Source organism: Euprymna scolopes, chromosome 8 (assembly GCF_053919585.1).
Source record: "Euprymna scolopes isolate OS-2025 chromosome 8, ASM5391958v1, whole genome shotgun sequence".
In the NCBI taxonomy this organism is placed as follows: domain Eukaryota; kingdom Metazoa; phylum Mollusca; class Cephalopoda; order Sepiida; family Sepiolidae; genus Euprymna; species Euprymna scolopes.
This window is the reverse complement of record NC_136489.1, coordinates 71,751,883-71,775,650: the sequence shown is the minus strand read 5'-3', so window position 1 is coordinate 71,775,650 and position 23,768 is coordinate 71,751,883. Positions and strand designations below refer to the sequence as shown.

General features: G+C 32.7%; 1 protein-coding gene across 1 annotated transcript in view; it reads right to left on the bottom strand.

Moving 5' to 3' along the window:
* Positions 1–225: 225 nt before the first annotated feature.
* Positions 226–23,768, bottom strand: part of LOC145283611 (MICOS complex subunit Mic60-like) — a 75,786-nt gene continuing 52,243 nt past the window's right edge. Inside the window, exons 9-13 of the mRNA XM_080132553.1 lie at positions 15,666–15,801; positions 14,165–14,291; positions 9,553–9,776; positions 5,654–5,882; positions 226–3,141 (exon numbers count right to left, since the gene is read on the bottom strand). Of these exons, the coding sequence (XP_079988679.1) occupies positions 2,525–3,141; positions 5,654–5,882; positions 9,553–9,776; positions 14,165–14,291; positions 15,666–15,801 (1,333 nt within the window). The 3' untranslated portion in view covers positions 226–2,524. The remainder of the gene's footprint in view (positions 3,142–5,653; positions 5,883–9,552; positions 9,777–14,164; positions 14,292–15,665; positions 15,802–23,768) is intronic.

The window sequence follows — 23,768 nt, the reverse complement described above, 5'->3', positions numbered from 1 at the left end:
AATAAAAACATCATTTAAATCCATTGTTTCCTTTTTTTCCAAATAAGGAGATGAAAAGAGAGGAGAGGTGATCTCCATACATGTTTTTAAATATGAACACTAATCACAAAACACAATCTTTTGTTTAATAGTGGAAATTTGGCAAAAGAATCATAAATGAAAAAAAAAATGTTTATTTCTAAGTATTAAATGTTAAACTCACTTTTACTTAGAAAAGTATAGATGTTTAGCATTATTTTATTTTATTTTTTTTTTTGGTGGACTGATAAGACTGTAGTATATTTACGCACTAACAAGAATAAAGCAACAAAAAAAAAAAGAAGCTTCCCATTTCAATTATAAAATCAAGGGAGACAAATCTTGAAAAGTTTAAGAAAAAAATTGTTTTTACATCTTTTAAAAAATATTTGTTAGATAATTGCCTTAATCTTTGTAAAACATTTTAGAGGATAGTTTCTTTGTCCTTTTCCAGGTGATGTGTTAATATCTGTGAGTGATATCGTTAGAAGTCATTTAGCGAAAATAAAAAGCCCAAAGCTACTTTGGATGAGCAAGGTAGCACCATCCGAAAACGGCCAAACAAAGCATCCACTGTAACTTTTAATTTACTGTTTATTTTTGTTAAAGTTTCTCTAAAGATTTTCCTACTTCTGGAAAATGAAGCATATAAAGCGATCAAGTGGAGGAAAGTAGAGAAATTCAGAAAAAACTTTTAAGATAAAAAATTATCAAACATTTTAATAGATTTTTATCAACTTTTTATTCTCCCTCCCCCCACCTTCTGCAAATCATGTTTGTTTCTTTTTTTAAAGAGCTCTAGTTTTTCAAGTGGATTTTCTTGTTACTTCCCAGAAGAAAAAGAAACCAATTGAGCTTTTATTTTGTGTTGATGATGGAGGGAAGAGGACTTAGTTGAGACTGAGTTATTTTGAATTGAGATGCAACATTTTAATTCACGGATTAAAAAAAAAAGGCAAGATGCTAATTTTACAAGAGAGACATTTTTTACCATACACCCTTGTATAAGACAAAAACTAGGTAATACAAAAGCAGCCCCCAATTATATTAGTAACTGAAAGGAATGAATCTAGCATAACACCACATCTGGCATCACTCAAGCACAACACATTCCAAAAATGAGAGCTTGTGCAGATTACTAATGTTTTAAACACATTTCAGGTGAGAACATTATTCTCTACTTACATGTAATGTCGAAATAAGTACAAATTCCAAAAATTACGAATAATAATTACAAGTTGATCAATTTATAATTTTATTGCATGTTTAATGTTGAAAAGTTTTAGAGATCAAGGGGAGTTAACTGCAATCAATCATTTTGACTATATAATTGTAATTCTGTCAAAAACAAAATGTCCGAATAGATGTTTTTTTGTTAAAAATACATCTAGCACATTTTCTACTGGATCATTATTCATAATTTTTGGAATTTATACTAATTTCAATATACGTAATAATGTTTTCACCTGAAATGTGTTGGTTTTAAACATTACTAATCTGCACAAGCAAAAAAAAAAAAACTTTTATTTTTAAATGTACTTAATCTGAGAATAATTTTTTTGCCATGTTATATTAATTTTTTACAAAAAAAATACATTTATTTTTTCAAAGAATATTCATAACTTTCCAAATATTTTTATTTTGGAATCCGAACCAATTTACATATTCCATTTACATGTGGAAACGTGTGAGACTTGAGTGATAGTGATGTCAAGAGAAATACTTAGTGCTTATTTCAAATTAAACCTATTTTAAAAAACTAAATTTTTTTTTTTTAATCCTTATGATGTACATAAATGTTACAGAAGAAAGATATATTTAAAAAATCACAAATTGATCAAGTTTTTTTTTATATAGAAAATCATTTTTTTTATGATTTTTTAGTGATTTTAGTCATAAATTGTATTCATTACAATGCTGATTTTTATCTCATTAGTTCAAATTGAGTTGTCCCTTTTATTTACAAAATATAGAAGATCCAAACTCTACATCTCACCAAGTCATAAAATTTGATTATCTTCATTTAAAAAAAGAAAAAAAGAAAAACTACATAATTTATTTTGGAATTTGACATCTTCATTCTGTGACAGGTACATACAAAGGTTGTTTTTTTTTTTAAATTCTGTATTTTTGATTTGAAAATAGGTTTAATTCTAAATAAACACCTAATACTTCCACATAATTTGAGTAGTGAAAATAAATATGGACTTATTACAAAATATCCTTGATGAAAAATTCAAACAATAATGTGTTGATTAGTTGCTCCAGTTTATATGAAATAAAAACTTTTGTTAATGTTTCAGGTGTTATTCAGAAGTGTTTACATGTATTTTAATCCACCTCTACAAATTTATACAATAAGTACATCCAATCAGACACAAAAAAGGGAAAAGGTAGCCGTCAGGTAACTTAGGCAGATTTGTGATTACCTCTTTTTTCCTTATTCATTTGGGGGAGGGAGAGGGGGCTTTCTTTCCTATGTTTTATGTTAGCATCATTCGCAAACCTAGAATAACTTCCCCAGTCCTCGGGCTGCTGAAAATGCAATGAGAGCCTCGGCGGCTTGTCGTGTTTCAAGAAAGAGCTTGGCTTCCTGTAACCAATCAGAGGCCACAAATAGAGACTGGCCGTGCAGCTGGTTCATTAGACGGATGGCCTTCTCTAGCTCGCCTTTCTCGAGGAGGTGGTCGGCATTGGCGAGAATTGAGAACGTGTTCAAATCCTTCACGTCAATTTCCTCCTCGTCTTTGATGTAGGCAGAGTCAAAGATAATGAACGACTGCAGATACGAAAGAAGGTACTTAAATAACGATTCACTCGGTGACTGCACCATAGCAACAGATTTGCACACTTTCTTTACTTTGATAAAACGCTCTTTTAAAGCATCCTCCGTCCAAACACCACGCTCGATAGCCACTTCTGGTATGGACTCTAAAAGTGTGGTGACAAACGGATGATTTTGTCCGGCATCTGTCACTGTTTTGATTTCTTTTTTTAGGGGTTTCAGTTTGTCCTCAATCGATAAAGGATTTTTACGGCCTTGGCGCACAACACCATTCAGAGCAACACAAGCCAACCACAACTCCTGTGCTTGCTTGGCCAACTTCTCCGTCTCTGCTCTTGCTGTAAAGAAAGAAAAACAGTTTGAAATAAGAAATAAACAAATTGAAAGATTATTCATATTATTTGGATTCTACTGTTCCCATCTTGAATCTTATTCATACAACGTTTCAATCAATTTTATCTGTGACCTTCTTCAGTTTAATCTTATCAAACGAGAATCTGTATGACATTTCAAACAAAACGCTTTATTTAATTCATAGGGGTAGCATGCTCTCATTCCATCAGCCATGACTGGATAGAAGTCTTAAGTAATTCGCAATTGTACTTTTGAATTGCCCGCATTGAGAATTGAACCTTTAATCTCGAGGAATGTAACTTTCACATCTGAGTCAATAGAAACATTCCATAGTTTGACAAGATTAACCTGAAACTTTGTGTAAATAACACTCAAGATGAGAATAGTAGTCCGAAGAATACAAATAATATGAATAATAAATCCTCATCTCAAAATTTCAGACCCATAAATTAAAAGATGATTTAGAAAGAAACTTAACATTAGTTTTGTTATAGGTTCATCTGTATTTAAATGAACCACATGAGTTATTCAATGCAAAAAGGTTTTTGAATTTACATTTACGTATAATACCTACCATAAATGGTAGACGGCTACTGGAAGCGGTCCATTTTAAACAATTATTGTTAATTATTTGTTATAGACTAATTTCTGCTGAAGAGAAGTGTTTTATTAATTTATTTATTGCGGACTATTGTCCTCACCTTTCTTAGATGTCGTTTTCACAACGTTTCGGCCAACTATTCCTCTGGCCTTTGGGATCCGTGGCACAGTGGATAGAGACGTTGAATCTCGACGGTTCCAGGTGAGAATTGTCTGAAGATAGCAGTGTCAATCCTATTCAAAAGCCGGTCAGAGGCTTACTTGGCCAAAACGTGATGAGACGACAACAATTATGGATGGCAGTAATTGCTGAGAATGCAGCTAGGAGATTCGGAGTTCCTATCCCGTCGCGGTTACTGACGAAGGCTAGAGGAATAGGTTGTGAAAATGACATCTAAGAAAGATGAAGATAATAGTCTGCAATAAATAAATAATACTCATCTCAATAATGAATTCCAATTACATAATATAGAAAAGTGTTTTGCTTCACTAAAAAATGATCCTAGTACAATCAAACAAAATGTTTTGCAGAAATTCCGTAATTTTTGTGAAAGAAAAGGTTTTATCATTTGGGTTTATAAAACGGAGATATAACATATGAGAAATATTTGGAGTCTCCCCTTGCTGTTATTTAAGATCATTTGAAACCATAGTAGCAAGTTTTAGTTTTCCCACCATCAAAGCCAGAGATTTTGGGAAAATATCAGATATTTTGTAATTCATATGCAAAACTAGGAAAACAAATGACATTTTATGGCTGTAAAAAGTGCCAAAAATAGGTTCTGGATGATAGCTGATCCCTTAAATGTGCAACTTTAAAGGCAAATGACACATAACCCATTACACATTTCAAATCATTATTATTGTTATTAGTAGCCATAGTTGTTCATCCCTTTTTTTTTCGTTTTCCTAAGAGAAAGTTTATTTTGTGTGTACATAAGTTTGCTATCTCACACCTACAGTTTAATAAATTTGGGGGTTATTTATAGTTTAAGATAGCTAATTTGTCATTCAAACATAGTCTAAACAGGTCATCTGGGTTTCTACATGTGTTTACTTGCTGTACTATTTTCCACTCTATTATTCGTGACCCTCTACCTTCTTTGAGCTTTGAGTATTGTCCACCCACCCACCCCCACACATAATTTGTCTTTTATTTCTAATCTGAATGTTTTTAAAGTCTGTGTTATCTTTTTATCCTTATATTTATACAATGATAGGGTCTTTTAATCTGATGTGAAGTATTTAGCTTTGAAATGCCATGGCCTAAAGAGGTTTCTCCCCTATTCTCCTTTCTCTAACCCTTATTAACTTGATAATGTAATAAAGTTCCTTATTCTAATTTTTGCTCCTCCTAATCAAATACTTTTTTTTTTTATCTTAATAGGGTTGTCTTATTAAAAAAATTCTTTTACTATAAATTAAATATATATATATATATATAACATATATATATATATATATATACACACACACACACACATATATCATATAGATAAATATGAAGAGAAATGAAATACAAGATGAAACGGATTAGACGAAAATAACATAGAACCAACAGAAGCAATTTTAACATTTAATAATTCAAAAAACTTACAGCATATTCATCAGATTTTTGTCTAAAGCATTACTAGTCTTTCGTTTAATGACAATAAAAGCTAAAATGTTATTCATCAACATTTATTTAAGCGATAAAAAAAAAAAAAACGAACCAGACTGACTCATTCAATAATCACAATCAGACCTCACTGAAAGAATTAAAAAAATAAATAAATAAAAACGTGACTCACACGAAGTCCAAATTCTTAGAAGTCCTGATTTGTGGCAAATTCTCTGGACGAAGATTAATTACTTCCATTGAAAATAAATTCAAAAAAACAAAAAAAATAAGGTTACCTTCAACAGCTGCTTCAATTCCTTTAAGACGTCCAATCCAACCAGACATTTCCGTTTGGAAGCATGCCCGTTCTTCCAAGAGTTTAAGATTCAGGGTTTTATCAAATTCAGATTCCAATTCTTTCTTCTGCACATCAAGTACATCTTTCAGGTGGTCGCTATGTGCAGCAGCTTGACGGGCCAAATGCGCACGTAAATCTTCCTCAAAATCCACTCGGGCCTCATTCATCTGGAATGGACATTTTAACAGAGTTTACTTTGATTACCTACTTTTATTTTAGTTTCACTTTTATTGCTTTAGTTTTTCTTTTACTTCAAAATTATTCATTTTTTTTAAATAAGATTCTAAAAGTTTAATTTAATTATTACTCTCTTTTCATCATATATCTGGTCTGGCTTCGCAGATATCGATGATCATGGCTCATCAGTCTCTTCTGCATTTGGACTGTTCCACCATGATGTTCTTTGCAGTATAGTAGCTTGTAATTACTTGCTATAGGGACAGTGCTACAGTATACAGAGCAGGTAGTGTTAGCCATTGTACCGCAATCAGTATCATTTGCCTACACAACAAAGAGTTGACCAATTCAGGAAATCATCTGGCTGCTGAACAGTCCATCCATCACTTGCCTGCTGTGACATCACATACTCTGATGGTGGGTGGAGGGGGGATAAAGTGAGTACTTAACCTTACCCAAGGATCTTCTTTTGACTAGTGGAGGGAAGGAGCAGCTTTTACAAGTGTTAGGAATTCAAAAATAAAAAGAGGAAATAAGTTGATCAGCAGACAGAATGATTAATTGTATGTACAGACCCCTTCATACCCTCGAAAAAATTCCAGCAAAACCCTAACAGCCAGCCATAGTTCTCTCCAGAATGTGCCGCTGCCATTGCGCACAGAAATCACTATTTCCATTGCTTCAAACATATTGAGACTAAAGCCGCCTTCAGGACTGTCAGCAACCACTGTAAAAAAGTAATAAAGAACACGAGAGAGTTGTATGCCCAGTCCGTCAAGTCCAAAGTAGCTGAGCAGCAGTTTGGTTCTCACCAGTTTTGGCAAATAACAAACAGGGTCTAGAATAGAAGTGTGTGCTCTATCCCAACCATCATCAATGAACCAGAGGTAATCTTGTCAGCATCGGACAAAGTCAAACTCTTTGCCAAGAACATTGTAGCTAATTCTACCCTATGCGATCAGGGCCGCCAACCTTCCATATTTTCTCCTGTGTCTAAAAACATGCAATGCAACACAAATATCTGTGTGTGATGTTGCCAAGCTAATCAAAACCCTCGATTTCAGTAAAGCAACTGGCCCTGACGGCATTCCTACTATAGTGCTCAAAAAGCTTCAACCAGAACTTGCTCCCATACTATTTAAGCGTTGTCTTAAGAAGAATTGCTTCCCAGTACCCTGGAAAACCTTGTTTCATATTTAAGGTAATTGGTCATCTCCCTCTCAATATAGATCAGTCAGTCTCCTATGCGTTATGAACAAGTTGCTGGAATCTGTTAAATAGAGAAGTAGTCAACCACCTCAGCAAAAATAATCTCCTCAGTGATATGCAATATGGTTTCTGTTTTGTTAAATCTACAGCAGATGTGCTAACAGTTATATCTCATAGGATTAGCAAATCTCTCAGGGGAGGTTTCCTTTCTTGGGCAATTGTTCTCAACATATCAAAGGCCTTTGATAAAGTATGGCATAAAATCTCCAGCTACGGTATAGCTGGAAATGTCTTCTCAATTATTAAATCATTTCTCTCTGATAGGTTCATAAGAGTAGTGGTTGGTGGGCAGAAATCAGAAGCTCACAGTATTAATGCTGGAGTCCCTCAGGGGTCCATCCTGGGCCTAACTCTCTTCCTGATCTACATCAATGATCTTCCAAATCACATTCTAAAAATCATTCGTAGACATTTATGCTGACGACACTACCATCTATGGCAACACTTCAAAGGTTCTCTCTGATTTTCTCTTCTCTGATCTTGATCACATGGTGCAATGGGGAAAGAGGTGGCTGGTTAATTTAATGCATCTAAAATCAAGCTTCTATCTTTACATCATCAACACTCTGGTCCCTATCTAGCATCAACTGAAATGAATGGCTCTTGTCTTGGAAAGGCTCCATGTTTTGACAAGCTTCTGGGTCTGACCTTTACTCCTGATCTGAGATGGAACATGTACATCAAATCTATTGCCAAGGCTACTGGAAAAATAGTGGGATCGTTCTACTGCTCCAGTAGATATCTCACTGGTGATGCAATTCTTTACCTGTATAAGAGCCAACTATGTCCAAGGATGGAGTATTGTTGCCACATCTGGGCAGGAGCTGCTAGAAGCAGCTTATCTTGCCTTGACAGAGTTCAAAATAGACTTCGTAGCGTAGTGGGGGATGCCCTATTCTCTTGCCTGCAACCTCTTTCCTACAGAAGAGACGTTGCGAGCCTTTTTATGCTTTATCGTTATGCTTTATCGTTAGTGATCCAATCTATGGTCCCCCTGGCTTGACTTTCACGAAAAAGCACTCATCTAGCTGAAACCACTATCAATAATTTCCCCCATTCTTTATCTCTACCTAAACCTAAATTTCTTTCTTAGAAATGCACGCCTGTGAAACTCTGTTCACTTTTCCTGCTTTCCAACTAACTACAATATGGTTGTCTTTAAGTCCAGCGTGAACAAGTTCTTGATGAGCATTCCCCTTAAGTAATCCAATTTACCAAATTTCTACTACTTACGATCACTACAATATTTTCTCATTGACTACCATACACTCATTAACCTTTATCCTGTGTGGCCTCTGGACCTTGGTAAGTGTTGACTCCTTTGTGAAAAAAAAAAAAAAAAAGGTATAGGAAGTGAGATTGGAGGAAAGATAATGGAGAGGAAGTAGTTCACCAAGTGCTGTTAGTGATTGAAAATGTTTCTGGTTATTGTCAAAGGAAAGGAAGCTTCGTTGTGATAGCATTAAATGTTACCATCCATTTATGGCCACATTCCACAACAGACTTGGTGCAACAGAGCTGCTGACACGTATGCAGTGAAGATGAGCTAGTATGAGAGAGTTGAAATCCATGTGGCAACAGGACAAAAATTTTTCAAATGTAATTATGATGTTAGGCTGTGTAAAGTGTTAACTTTGGTCAAAATCGTCTGTTCCTTCTTTCATCAGATAATTTCGATTATCAATACTTATCGTAAACATTCCAATAGAAAACCTATCTAAGAATACTGCCAGTCACAAAGTATCTGTGTAAAGTTTCATAAAAATCGAGTCTATAGGGAAAGAACTCACACAAAACGTTCCTTTTTTATAATAGTAGAGATATACATATACACACATGCACATATATATACATATATGTGTGTGAATATGTATGTATAATTAAATAAGAGATGAGAATTCAAAATTAAATAAAACTTTATCATCAGATCAATATGGAAAAAAGAAAAAAAAAGAACCTCTTTAAGTCTAATGCTTCTGATCAGAAGTGGAAAAAAAAAACACAAAAGAGCAGGCATATGGACATTACCTTAAAATTGAGATAAAAACCTGGCTCTTTTTTCTCTTCTGATCAGAAGCATTAGGCATCGAAATGCCATGGCCTAAAAAGGTTCTTTCTTTTTTCTTTATTGATCTGATGACATATTAAAGTTTTATTGAACTTTGACCTCTCATCTTTTATTTTAATTACTCCACTTTTCCATGCAGAGCTTTTTTTTGCTATCTTTATAGTTTGTTTTTTCATATAGAAATTGCTCCAGACAAGGCATGAAGCCACTTGATGTAAGAAGAGCAAAAGATAATTATTGCAAGTACAAAAACTGCCTAGTGACCTTAGTCTTAAAAACATCTAGGTGATAGGATCATCAAAAGAATTCATTGAACTCCTCACCATGGTTTCTTTCTCAATGGCAAACTGGTTCTTCATATGCTGAATTTCTTCTTCAGTTTTTTCCCTTGCAAATTTGGCATCCTCATCTCTCAGTTCACGAACAGCATCTTGCAAACGTTCCTGCTCAAGAGCAATCTGCTTGGCCAGCTGTTTTTGTAGTTGGTCGATTCGCACGTGGGCGTGAGCGATCAAAGAGTTCAATTCATCTTCAGTCATTTTCTTGGCTACAAAAAAGGGATAAAAAAAAATCATTGATATACGTTTATTTAATACGCATATTTAGCTGTAAAAATGATAGATGCAACTCTACAGTTGAACAAACAAATACAGAAAATCTGTATTAGTCATGGAACAAAAAATGCTATATTCCAAAAATCACATAAATTGATCAAGTAGTTTTTTTATAATGGAAATCATTTTTAAACAATTTTAAGTAAAAGTGAAATCATTGGGAGTACTAGGCTTATCTTGCAAGTTTGAATTAATGTGGAGTTATCTGCTCTTGTTTTTTAAGGATTGCGACACAAGACGGTCTCTTTTTGCTTACTTATAAATATTGATTGTTTTAGTTAAAAGAAAACTACTTGATCAATTTATATGATTTTTGGAATATGATATTTTCATTTCGTGATGCAAACATACACCATAAAGGTTTTTCTGAATGTTTTTTTTTTTTTAATCAGGTTGAAAATGATATTTTTGTTATATATTAGTATGCCAGGGCAACTCCAGAAAATCCTGATCGATTATTATTATGATAGTGTTTCATAACTCTAAATGGAATGTCACTTAAAATAGGTATTTTATAATGAAATATTTATTTACAATAACTTTCGAACGTTATAAACCAAGCGACTTGGGAATGTCTAGATAAACAGTATAGATTATGTAAAAACATCAAGTAATAATCATAGTGCTACATCATGATAGGAAGATAGATCTTGAAACATGTACAGTTTTCAGTTAGAGTTGGATCATCGGAGAGAGGAGTTAGAGTTGAGGAGATGACTGGTCATAATGGCTCAAAACACCCGGGGGAGCTAGGAGTCCAACACCTATTAAGTGTAAGGAATCTAGGATCAGCATTGTGGCTTTCCAATGGGGAAACATTTGGAATAAAGTTGCTGAAAAGACAACCCAAGATTTGTTGATTTATTGGGTTGAATCTTTTTTTTGAAGCTTCCAGTCAAACAAGACCCAAGATGGACCAGGTATGTTTCCCCATTGGCCGATGTTAACCACCTCTCCCAAAGAGAAGTTATCTGTCCTTTGTTTGTTTATGTTCATACTCTCATCACTAGACTATCAAATATATCAACACTTAAATATATATACACTAGACGATAACATGCTCATAAATATATATAACTCCCATTTCAAACTTGAGCATAACAAAATAGCATTTTATAAAAATGACCGGGCACATCAGAAATAAGATGCATACAAAAATGGTGCTTTGAATTAACAGGGGAACTGACTAATCAACAGATTGCATGAACATCTACAGAAAAAAACGTTTAAATAACCAAATTACTTTGACGTGTACATAAAACAAACTTAGAATTAAATATAATGCACGAAAAATATTTTCTTAAATTTTTTATTATCAGAGTGAGAGAAATAATCTTTTCTTTATTCATCTATATTTCTTTCAAAGTCAATGTAAAACATACAACATACTTCTCTTTAGGAAAAAAATGATGCAATATTTCATAGCACAACTCTCACTTATGGATACTGACAATCTTCATATGGTCTCTACTATAAGTACCCGATTCTATAAAGAATCAGTGAAACCAATGCCAACAACAGATTAGAAGAGAGGTGACGATGGTTAAGTGGTTATCTGAGTGTATTAAGTTTGAATCCACTTCATTTCAGATACACTTCCAGTTAGAAAGTGAGTGTGTTTTTTTAACGCCATTTTAACCTTGGATCTGTCACTTTTCTGGAATTGAGGGTGTATAGTTTCTTTAGTGGTTGATTCTCTGATTTTGTTGAGAGAATTTTCGATTTCCTTTGTTTTGCTCCATTTGTGCTGGGTTGTTCATTTCTGATTTTTATTTGGCTGTTAAGATTTATTTTTAGTTCAGATAAAAATAATTTCAGTTTATAAAGTATGTTTTTTAGTTCTTTTGTTACGTTTGGGGTTTCTGGAAGGTGATTTAGACCATTGTAGTTGTGTATTTTGTTTGCTTGTAGGGTTATTGTTGCATATGTGTTTTTGGTGCAATTTGTTACTTCTTTACAGGTTTCTTGAAAGCTTAGGGGTTTTTTTGTATTTCATTGTCAGAATTTCTTTTTCTTCCTTGTATATTTCGCAATTTTTTCAAGCAAGAGGGGTATTTTCTAGGCAGTTTTTATATTTAGTTTCATTAGGACAGTCTTCTTTGTGATTTGGGTTTTTTTGACTGCAATTTCCACAGGTTTGGTTTCTTTGGAACTGGTCTTTGTTATGCCCAAACTTCTGGCATTTATAGCATTGTAGTGGGTTTGGAATGTACTGTTCTACTTTGGTTCTTTCATAACCTATATGGTTGTCTCTGGTGTTTAGGAAGAGCTAAATGTTAATATGTAGGTGTTTGTATATATTACCTTTCCAGCTTTCCTGATTATGATTCTTTTAACATCTGTGACTCCTTGGCTTATCAGTACTGTTTTGATTTCTTCTGTTGTGCATACTAAGATTTCTCGTTTTTTATAACTCATTTCAAGTAGTTTAATGTTTGATGTGAATAGAATCTGATGCTTTTTTCATGTAGTTTTTGTAGTTGTAATAAAGTTTTAGTTTATTTTTTTATTTTGTACTTCTACCAATATTGTTAAGTTTCTTAATTTTTTGACATTTTTGGGTGTTATTTAGCTTGATATGGTTTTTTGGATAGGAAGGGCAACATTCTAATCAGTGGTACATCAGAGGTAGCCTCCAGCACAATGAAGTGTGGGGAGGCTTTATCTTCATTGTCATTGTCCAAGTCTGTCTTAGACTCTATATACAGTCTTTTGGTTACTTTTTATTCATAATAAGGTTAGAAGGTTCATCAGCCATGCTCCCCCACCCACCTCGGAGTCCCTTATGGGGAAGAAAAATAAAGGGGTAAATTCCATACCCTCAGTTCTGCAGGGCTACATGGGGAAGATTCCAAGCATTCATATGTAGTTATGGCCACTCAAGTATGGGTTTCCCTATATTTTATTACTCTTGTTGGTTGCATTGATCCTAGCTTGATTGACCCTTCAGCCACCGCTTATTAAATCAGTTTGTTTTTTGGTCTGTGGCGAGTGTGGTTTTTTTTTTTTTTTTGTTTGGTTTGTCTGAATTAATGCTTGACATGACCAACCGATTGATTGGATCGGGTCTGTCTAACCTCTCGTCTAGACTAGTAAGGGCCAAAGTGGTGTGTTGCAATACTGTATCATTATTATGTCTTAGACATGTTCTGCTCAATCCAATCTTAGTGCATTACAGGTTGCCATCCACAGTCAACAGGTTGCCCCATTGAGGGACATTTATCCTCTGCAGGAGGGCAGTCAATATATTCTGATGCTCTATCAACTGGGTCAAAAATAATTTGTGAAAGGTTTTTGTTTTTTAGTTTTTCTGATCATATATTTGTATCTTCATATAGTCATTATTTTGTATCTTCATACATAATGTTTAATTTGATTTGGTTGCTTTATTTGATGGCATATTTTTAAATCATTAATGTTGGGACCTGCCATTTTGGTTAATAGTTTTGTGTTTCAAGTTTTTTATATCTTCAGATATTCCTTCCTGGTGCCTGTTTTAGTTGTCCTACTCCACAGCACATCAACCCTTTTGGAATATTTTTTGTAGAATCCATTTATTGCATTAAAATTGTTGCTTCAAGTTCTTCATATCCTCAAGCAACTACACATGATGTTTGGTTTGGTTATTTTGTTTCACAGTACATCAACCACTTTTGGATTATCCATGCGGAATTCAGCAACTTTGTAGAAAGCTTCTATGTTTCAAGTTTCCTATATCTTTCATCATTAGTTTGTAGTGCTTGGTTTGATGGTCTTGTCATGGATTCTATTATTTTCATTTTGTTATAATACGATGATAAAATATTAACATATTTAAAAAAAAATATATATTTATCATTCAGTTTTGGTAGTTAATGTGCTGCGAGTGTCCTGGATTCTGGAGTGGACAACATCTAATGACTGCTCTTCATGTGGTCTAAGCCAAAAGGTTGATATCAGTCATTGAAACATAATAAAAACTTGGTCAATCCAAAGGAAGAGTCATGGATGAATTACTGATGCCATAAAGACAATGTTAGATGTTTAGATAATATATTCCAAACAAGAATCATCATTATATCCTAAAAACATTCAAATTAACTTCATGAAAGATTGTCTATAGTTTTTTTTTCTGGGAATTAATCTATTTTTTAGTCACGCAAATTCATTTGATGTACAAGTTGTGTTCATGTTAGGATTGTAACATTTTTATTTTTGCGTAAATGTAGATTTTTTTAAAAATGCTGAATCAACAGAGATGAAAAATATTTGGAAATTCAAACATGTTTTGTTATCTGACTTATCATTTCAGCTCATGATAAATAAAATTTCATAGTCTCACCATTTTTCTCTCCAATCTTAACATTCGGAACAATGCTTTCGAGTTCCCTGCGAAATTGCTCTCGGCCTTGGTCGACCAAATGTTTATATTTCTCAACCATTTTCACTTCATTTTCAGCTTTGGACACCTTTAAAAAAATGTTTCATAAAAAATAATTACAATCAAATGTGTTTAATTAAGGAATACAAAAAATAATTCCAATAAAGGAATAATTCTAAAATGTATACTTGTAGAAACAACCAATAAAATATTATATTCAATGGATTAATTAATATCTGAAATATTCTATTTCTAATGAAATGGTTTGAAAATAGATAGGTTTTCTCTTTTAATTGAAAGTATGGTTTAGAATTGGCATAATTACAGATATTATGAGCTTTGTACTCGGCAGGTTAGAGAAACTGATGCAGTAGTCTTGACAGAATTCTAACAACCTCAGAAAGAATCCATATACCCCCTCCTCTCCAGCTATGGATTAAATAGGAATATAAACTCTCAATCTTTGTTTGTGCATCTAGTCTAGGAGAAGAAAAACTAACAAATAACACCAGTTTTTCTCTGCATATCCCAGCAGTTTTCAGCTATCTTGAATTTCTTGCTATTGGATTCAAGTAATGCGAGTTCAGGAAGGGTGTGGTTTGAAATTATGCAAACCTTACTTCACTGTAGCCTCATCAACACACAGACACCTTTACAGAGGGTATCCATTGTCTCTCCAGACTGATAGGAGGCAAACCATATTTCAACAATGAATTAGAAAAAATCTATTCAGCTTAAATTCTTTACAATATTTCCACTCATCATCAGAATATGCATCATCTGTGCCTGTATAACCACGTTTCAAGTCAGCATACCACCTCTTAGTAGTTGTTTCAAACAGAGCAGCGTCTGAATAACACAAAGCAAGCCATTATTTTGCTTCAACAGTATTTTTTCCCATCAGTAAAGAAACGCTTTATCAAGATACAAAATTCAGATATTCCATTGTTTTGAAAATTTTCAACAGTAGATTAACTTGAAATAACTGCCATTTGTAAATTTTGACATGTACCATTTAGTACTTAGTACTTTATAAAATCATACAGATTTTTCTTTTTAGTAGTATAGCCTACAGCTTATTAAATGATATGGTGTTAGTATTTTGATGTGTATTCAATAGTGCTTTTCTTTTTAATTAAATTGTTTGTTTCGTTTTTCAAAATCTAAAACAATGACACGCAATTATATATATAGTTTAACAAGTTTTCACATGCAAAACTTATAAACAAATCCTAAATATTAGGTCTGTACCTGTAGTAGTTAATTAAGCTTTCAAATTTTGTGTGAATTTCATAGATTTTATCCAATAAAAATTTCAATGGATTTTTCACATTTCAAATTATCGAAGCATGTTGAAAGAAATTTTTATTTCATAGAAAATATTTTGAAAAACATTTATTTTTTAGATATATTAAACGTTTTTTTGTTTTTTTTGAAAAAGAAAGATTTTTTTTTAATTCACCTCAGTTGAATATAAATTAAGACCGTGTGAAATTCGATTAAATAAGTCTTGTCCAGTCATCAAAGTTGCATTATGTTTGGTGTGAGGATTATTAAAGCCTTCATCCAGAGTCTTTCGAAGTTTCTCAAGTTGCAATCTGCAAGAAACAAAAAGAAACATTTTTTTTTCAAACATTAACGATTAACAATATCAATATAGAAAATTGTGAAAAAAAAAAATAAAAAACAGTGCAATCCCAAAAGTTCCCTGGAGTTACAAGTGTGTGTGTGGGGGGGAGGGGTATAACAATAATAATTGATGTTATAATTGTTACATGATAAGGGCTGTCCCCTTTTCATGTAAGTATAAAAATGAAGAATTTAGTTTAAAATGAAAATGAAATGGCATAGGCGAAATTCGAACCTCGTAATCTAGTTTAGAAATAGATTACGTGTGAGAATTTAAAAATGTAAAACAAAACATTTGTTTAGAAATAGATAAATATTTCAAGAAAAGAATGTGAGCTGTCAAGTTTATTATGAAATTTTAAATTGAAAGAATGCAGCTTATAAGATAATGTTTTTAACATATTGAATATAGGTTAAAATTCCTTTTGTAGAAATAGGAAAAGTTTTGGACACATATGTCCAGGACACGTGAAAGAATGCACATGTTTTAACATGTGTATGACGTCACGGAAAATAGAAAGTTCTAGGAATAGAGAAAAACTTTAGTTAGAAAACAGTCAGTGAGAAAACTCAGGGACAGTCAGACGTCTGGAAGCGAGACGTCACTTCAAGAAAAAATGTGAAACTTTGAATTCTTGATGATGGAATCACGGCCGTGTGAAGAATAAACCATCAAGTGTTTTTTGTAAAGCTCGTCTTGTGTCTTATGATTCTTAAAAAAGGTAAAGTCCAATTGTATTATATATTTGTGTTATATGTCTTTACATACACGTCTCAACATCATCATGTCCTCACTCAAAGAGCTTTCTCCTTCTCTTCCATTCTACACAACAAGGAATGAACATTTTAATATATAAGAATCTCTTATAACAGGAACTATCTCTCTAAGTCTCTCGTACAACAACTTATACAACTTCTCTCTCTCTTACAACATCCCTCACTGTAATAAGACTCTTTCTAAGAAACTCTTTCTAAGCATCTCTCTCTCAAGACAAACATCACTCAATAAGACTCTTTTAATGAGACCCCCTATATGTAACATGTACATAATTTGGTGCCGTCCGTGAACCAGTTTGCATCAGCGATGCAGGAAACCGAACCTGGGGTCGATACCACGAAGAAAAAAAAAAAAAAAAAACACAACGTTTACTACATGATCACAGAATGCGAAAAAAGAAAAAAGAAACACGTTTTAAAAGGGTCCAACATAATTTAAAAAATAAATAAATAATACCACGAAAAAGAAAAATTACACGATCACAGAAATGCGAACAAACAAAAAAAAAAACAAAAAAAAAATTGAACACACACACACACAGAGAACAAAAGATACAAGAAATATTAAAAAGAAAAAGAGAAAAGGCCGATATGCCGTAAAAGAAATCCATAGTAATGAATGGAAATATAGTAAACACGTCACCATGCGTAATTCATTGATAAATGAATTGGTTTGATAAACAAAAAAACACACACACACACACACGCAAATGCAGAGATTGGGGGTCACCCATTATTGTTTTGAAATTTGTATGAAGTGTCAATTAGAAAATTGTGTCAATATGAAATCGTTTGGACGAATTGTTGAATTTAATCTGTCAATCAAAACAGGAATTTTTCAAAGGTCGCATGTACTCTCTGAAACAGCGTGTAAAGTCTGTTTGGAAATGCATTTTGTGTTCATAGTTGAACTTTTCGGCTTTTTATTTTTTGTGTGTTCCATTTGAATTTTTTTTTTTTTTTTTTTTTAAAAAGGGACAATTGTTTTGGACAGACTGTTGAATTGTTGTTTGTTACAGATGATTTTTTTTTGTTGTTGTTGAAAAAAAGTTATAACTGTTGCAAAATGTTTAAATGTATTAAGGTATTTGTTTTTGAAAATGTTTTTATGATGTTGAACAAATATTGTAAATTGTCTTATGTAAATGAAATGTTATTGATTTTCACAGCAAGAATGCAAAGTCAGCAGTAAATATACATTAGATTTAAACAGTCTAGGTGAAAATAAAACAAGACAAGACGTATGGTTGGCTTACAGATTCAGTTAGAATTTTAGAAGGGGGACAAGAATTAAAATTACGTAAACGGGTATTTGGAGAGTTTTTAGATGTGATAAGCCGTAAGAAAGATGTTTTGTTTTAGCATTTGGTTTTTGTTGTTTTTTTAGAGATCCTAAAAGTTTTCTCCAAGAAAAGTGACTTGGTAGGGATTGATAAGCACAAGATGTGCCCCTATACAAAAAATTTGGGAACCTGGTTAATTAAGTGCTTAAAATAAGCTGGTTGCACGTACCGACTCCAAGCAAAGTGGTAAGTCTTGGCTTAATTAATAAACAGGCGTTGGAAAAAATACGAAAATTCTTAAGGGGACCAGTAAACCGATGAGAGGTAGTCCCGAGGCAATCACATATAGCATAATGAAGTAAGAGACAAGCAAAAATATGCCGTAGATTACTTAAGAAAGATATAACCTTGTATTTTTTTTAGAGATGCATGAATTTGGGATATATCTGCTGGATCTTAGAAGCTGGTGAGAGAATAGAAAAATCACAAAACAATCGGGCTATTAGATAAAATTTAGGCGCAATTAAGGTTGGGCGCGAAAAGGTGTTAGTTAGTTAGGGGTGATATTTCTAAATCCTCGTCGAAGTTTCAAGAATCCAAGCAAGGAAATCCGAGTGAATCCGTATGAGAGAAAAAAAGGTATATCTTAAACTTCTGAAGCCAACCACAAAGATTTAAGTATATGAGCTTTGGTATGTCCCATGTAAGATAGTTATAGGAAAAAAAAAAACAAAGCCATACTTGATAAGACTAACCATGCGGAAAGAATTGATCAGAACACTTTTGAGACGAAAGAAGTCGTCCATTTCGAGAAAGGTGAAAACCTCTAGTCTGCGGCATATGGGTGACTGGAAAATAGCTGATGTGAATCATAGGTAAAGACCCTACACCCAAAAAGTAAATGCCACAAAGATCAGAAAGGTTCTGATCTTATAAATAAATAAATAATTGTGAAGTCGGCCGTGAAGGGCTGACTGAAAGAGATTTTTTTTTCGTTTGTTTTTTTAGCCTGATCTTTCTAGCCGTGTGGTTGTGTAGATGTAAAAATGAAAAATGTACTAAATTTAAAAATGCATACATTTTTATTTTGTGAAATATGGAAGGGAGGGATGTTACATGATAAGGGCTGTCCCCTGGAGAATTTAGTTTAAAATGAAAATGAAATGGCATAGGCGAAATTCGAACCTCGTAATCTAGTTTAGAAATAGATTACGTGTGAGAATTTAAAAATGTAAAACAAAACATTTGTTTAGAAATAGATAAATATTTCAAGAAAAGAATGTGAGCTGTCAAGTTTATTATGAAATTTTAAATTGAAAGAATGCAGCTTATAAGATAATGTTTTTAACATATTGAATATAGGTTAAAATTCCTTTTGTAGAAATAGGAAAAGTTTTGGACACGTATGTCCAAGATACGTGAAAGAATGCACATGTTTTAACATGTGTATGACGTCACGGAAAATAGAAAGTTCTAGGAATAGAGAAAAACTTTAGTTAGAAAACAGTTAGTGAGAAAACTTAGGGACAGTCAGACGTCTGGAAGCGAGACGTCACTTCAAGAAAAAATGTGAAACTTTGAATTCTTGATGATGGAATCACGGCCGTGTGAAGAATAAACCATCAAGTGTTTTTTGTAAAGCTCGTCTTGTGTCTTATGATTCTTAAAAAAGGTAAAGTCCAATTGTATTATATATTTGTGTTATATGTCTTTACATACATGTCTCAACATCATCATGTCTACACAATATCCCTTCACTCAAAGAGTTTCTTCTTCTACACATCTAAGGAAAGAATGAACTTTAAAATAAAGGAATCTCTCATAACATGAACAATCTCTCTCTGAGTCTTACAACATCCCTCACTGTAATAAGACTCTTTCTAAGCTTCTCTGACTAAGACTCTTTTAATGAAACCCTTATGCAACATAATTCCCGCTACACACATACACAAAAAAAAAAATGTTGGGAATTTTAAAAAAAAGATGAGGAAAAAATATTTAAACAATGTATGAAAAAAGTTCATCAGCAGAACAAAAGTATAGAAAGTTGTTCACTAACATACACAAAAGATAGCTGAAATAGGATTGTTAATGAAGATGTGACAGACAAAAGACCAAACATAAATGTAGATATATTTAGAGTTAGTTTGCAGGCATTTTGACAAGTGACAATGAGTTTTGCGACAGCTTATAACAGTTAGGAAAAGATTACAGATAGTTATGGGTTTACAACGGTTGAGGATAGTTAAAAGTTTGACACAGTTGAAGGCAGATCATGGCTTGGACCAGATCAAAAAGAGTTTTAGAAGATCAAGTTGAGCTGACAAACACAACCTCGATAGAACGTAGACGTTAGTGTGTAGAGAGTTGATGGTGTCACACACCAAAATGTGTCAGATTTTGTTTTATTTTATTTTTATACTTATGAATCTGTGTGTGCCCTCCCAGTTTGGCAGTCGCCAATATGAGAAACAAGAATACGGCCAGAAGAAAAGGTGAAGGAGAAAAAGATATGAAAACAACGTTGGGGGCATCAAAGTAGCATATGGTCTTACACAATTATTTATCAAATCAAAATAACACTGAAAGAAAAAAACATTTTTACAAGTTTTGGAGCAGTTAGCTATATCTAGTCATAATCTGCTGAGGAAGTGTAGCAATTAAATTCCAAGTGTATAGGTCTAATAGCTTTAAAGTATTTAGCAGACAAATACACATTGAATATTAATATAAACTTGATAAGAAAATCAATTATATTATGATGATTATTGCAAAGAAACAAACAAGTGAAACTTGGTCAGATAGGAACTTGAAACTTAGAAGAGATAATACATGATTGGTCAAAGGGATGTAGTTGCACATTATGAACCGGCTTAGGAGTTCAAATTCTATCAACTTTTTATTGTGGTCATTTATACACTAAAATCATTGGGAAAAGTATGAACATGTATCTCTCCTCGGCTAAAATAGCAACTTTTGTTCAATTTATTGTACAAAATGAATCATACTCAAATGATTTTTTTTATATCAGTTTCTGTTGAAATATGAAGTATGAATATCTGATTATTTTCTGTAAAAAATTGGGTGCCAACTTTACTATCAGAAAGTACAATTTTTTTCTTCCATTTTTAAGATAGGTAAGAAATTGATCTTTCTCCCCACGCCACCCCAAGTCAAAGATTTTATTATTTATTTTTCAGTTTCTTATTGTGACTTAACTTTTGTTACAATATTTGTCGTATAATGGGGTATGATTCAGGAGATTCTATTTATAAACGATACTGCTAGGAACTGACAAATCAAATTAATTTGCGTTCTGCTACCAACCAATCAGAAACCAGAATTGCTCCATAAATATTTTTTAGTTGTTAGCAGGGTATCAGATTTGTTCTGTAAAAAGTAAACCATTATTAAACCTGAATGATCATCTACAAAATTCAACACATATCTATAATGTTCTCTGGCCATCGGTTCCACAGGACCGTTCAAGTCACAGTGCACCATTGATAGGATTTTTTGGCCTTCTTGTCTGGTATCTTGCTTTGATAATTTGTCATTTTCCCTTGCGTACAGACGTCGCAGTTGAAGTTTTTTGATGTTTGTATTTTCATTCCATCAACTACAGTCGGCAACCTTTTGATATCAAGAATATTGCAGTGTCCAAGAATTTTATGCCATGTCTGTGGATCATGGCAGGCAGTTTTCTATGGGACTACGCTATTTAAATAATATAGTCTTCCATTTTCTTTAATCTCGAATACAGTTCCATTTGCGTACACTAGTTTTGATTTATTGGGGCTAAAGTTTATATTTGCACCTTGTTTAGTGGCAGCTTGTATAGAAAATATATTCTGTTTAAATTTTGGGATTAGAAGAGCGTTTTCTAGAATACAGAAACATAATTTGGTAGCAGAGCGTAGTTCGATCTACGGACCTCTGGGTTATTTTCAATTATACATAACAAAATTAGAAATCATTTGGATCTTAAAATTTTAGCATGTAAAAAGACGCCATTTTTAATTGTGTTCAAATGTCAAACAGATATATATGTTTACAAAGAAAAGAAAAAAAAGAAAAATGGAATGTACTTTTACCTTAAAAGGGAATGGGTTTTTGAAAAAGACGCCATCTTTAATTGTGTTCAAATGTCAAACAGATATATATATATGTTTACAAAGAAAAGGTTTTTAAAAAAGTGACTTTTTTTCTTTTTTTTAGTTTTTTTTTTCTTTTTTACAAAACTGCATAATCAGATTTAAGAAATGGCTTCTTTTTCAAAAACCCATCCCCTTTTAGGGTAAAAATATGTTCCATTTTTCTTTTTTTTTCTTTTCTCTGTAAACATATATATCTGTTTGACATTTGAACACAATTAAAAATGGCATCTTTTTACATGCTAAAATTTTAAGATCCAAATGATTTCTAATTTTGTTATGTATAATTGAATATAAAATATATTTTTTATTTTTGAGCAGAATAAACATAAGGGACTTCCCCATTATAAAAAATAGGGAGGATGTTATAATATTTGTCATATAATGGGGTATGATTCCGCACAGTTTGGAGATTCTATTTATAAACGATGCTGCTAGGAACTGACAAATCAAATTAATTCACGTTCTGCTACCAACCAATCAGAAACCAGAATTGCTCCATAAATATTAAACCTTTCTTTAGCAATTTCGCATATGTTTTTTGTTTTTTATCACGACACAGAAGAATCTTTTGCTCTGTAGATTCCAACTCGAGAACTGTCTACTGCAAACTAGTCAACTGGCGAGACTTGTGTAGAACAACAAACCATCAGCAACTATTCTGTCTACTGCAAACCAGTCACCTCTCAGGACTTGTGTAGAATAACGAACCATCGGAAACTGTTCTGAAACTAAACATGACTTACACTATCCTGTTTCTGCATTAAATAATACAAAACGGATAGATTTGTCATGTAAGATTCAAATGAAAGAAAACCAATTTAAGATTTTAAAAATCTATTCAATTTCATTTGCGCTCAATTGAATATAAACACTAGGACAAAAAGTTGAGAAACTAAAATTTAAGAAATAATAAATAATTAAATGAACCGCAGAACTTCCATGATAAATATTTGTCCATTAAATTTGTTTTAATAAATAAAACAAATGTTTAAACTTGTAATTTATTTACTGTAATGATTTTAATCTTTTTAAAGCTTGTTTGTTTAGTTATTTTGTTTTACAGCATATTAACCCATGTCAGGTTATTTCATATTGAATCCAGTCATTTTGGTAAAACTTTTTATGCTTCAAGTTCTTTGTTATTGACTTTGCAAAGGGAAAGGAAAAAAACATCAATGTTTGATGCATTTTAGGGCAGGAAGCCAACATCTTCAGATAGCCTGATATGGTAGCACCAGATTTGAATTATTGTAAGCTAAATATCCTTTAAATAAAATGTATATTGCCACTTTAAAGTTGATGGCAACATAATTCAGTTGATGACAACTTGTTCAACTTTGAAATGGCCAAACAATTTTAATTTTTAGCACTCATCGACACCATATAACTTCTCTGCATGTCATCTTTTGTGATCTCATTTATTTAAAATCAGTGTGGCATGGTGATTTACTTCTATCACAGACACTCGATCTCAACTAAACCTTTATTTTGTGAAAGGAAACTACAACACGTAAAAGGGGAGTTCACTTTAGCCAGAACTCTAGAGACAAGAGAAGACAACTCAACAGTCTTAACTCAAGTTTATGAAACAAAAAAAAAAAACAATCAAAGTAAAACAAGTTTTCATTGCTACAAGTCTTTTAGAATTTCAGAAGAGGGTTCCAGCTTCATCAGACAATCTGCAACGTGTTCTCTGACTGTGGTCCATTGAGTTTGAAT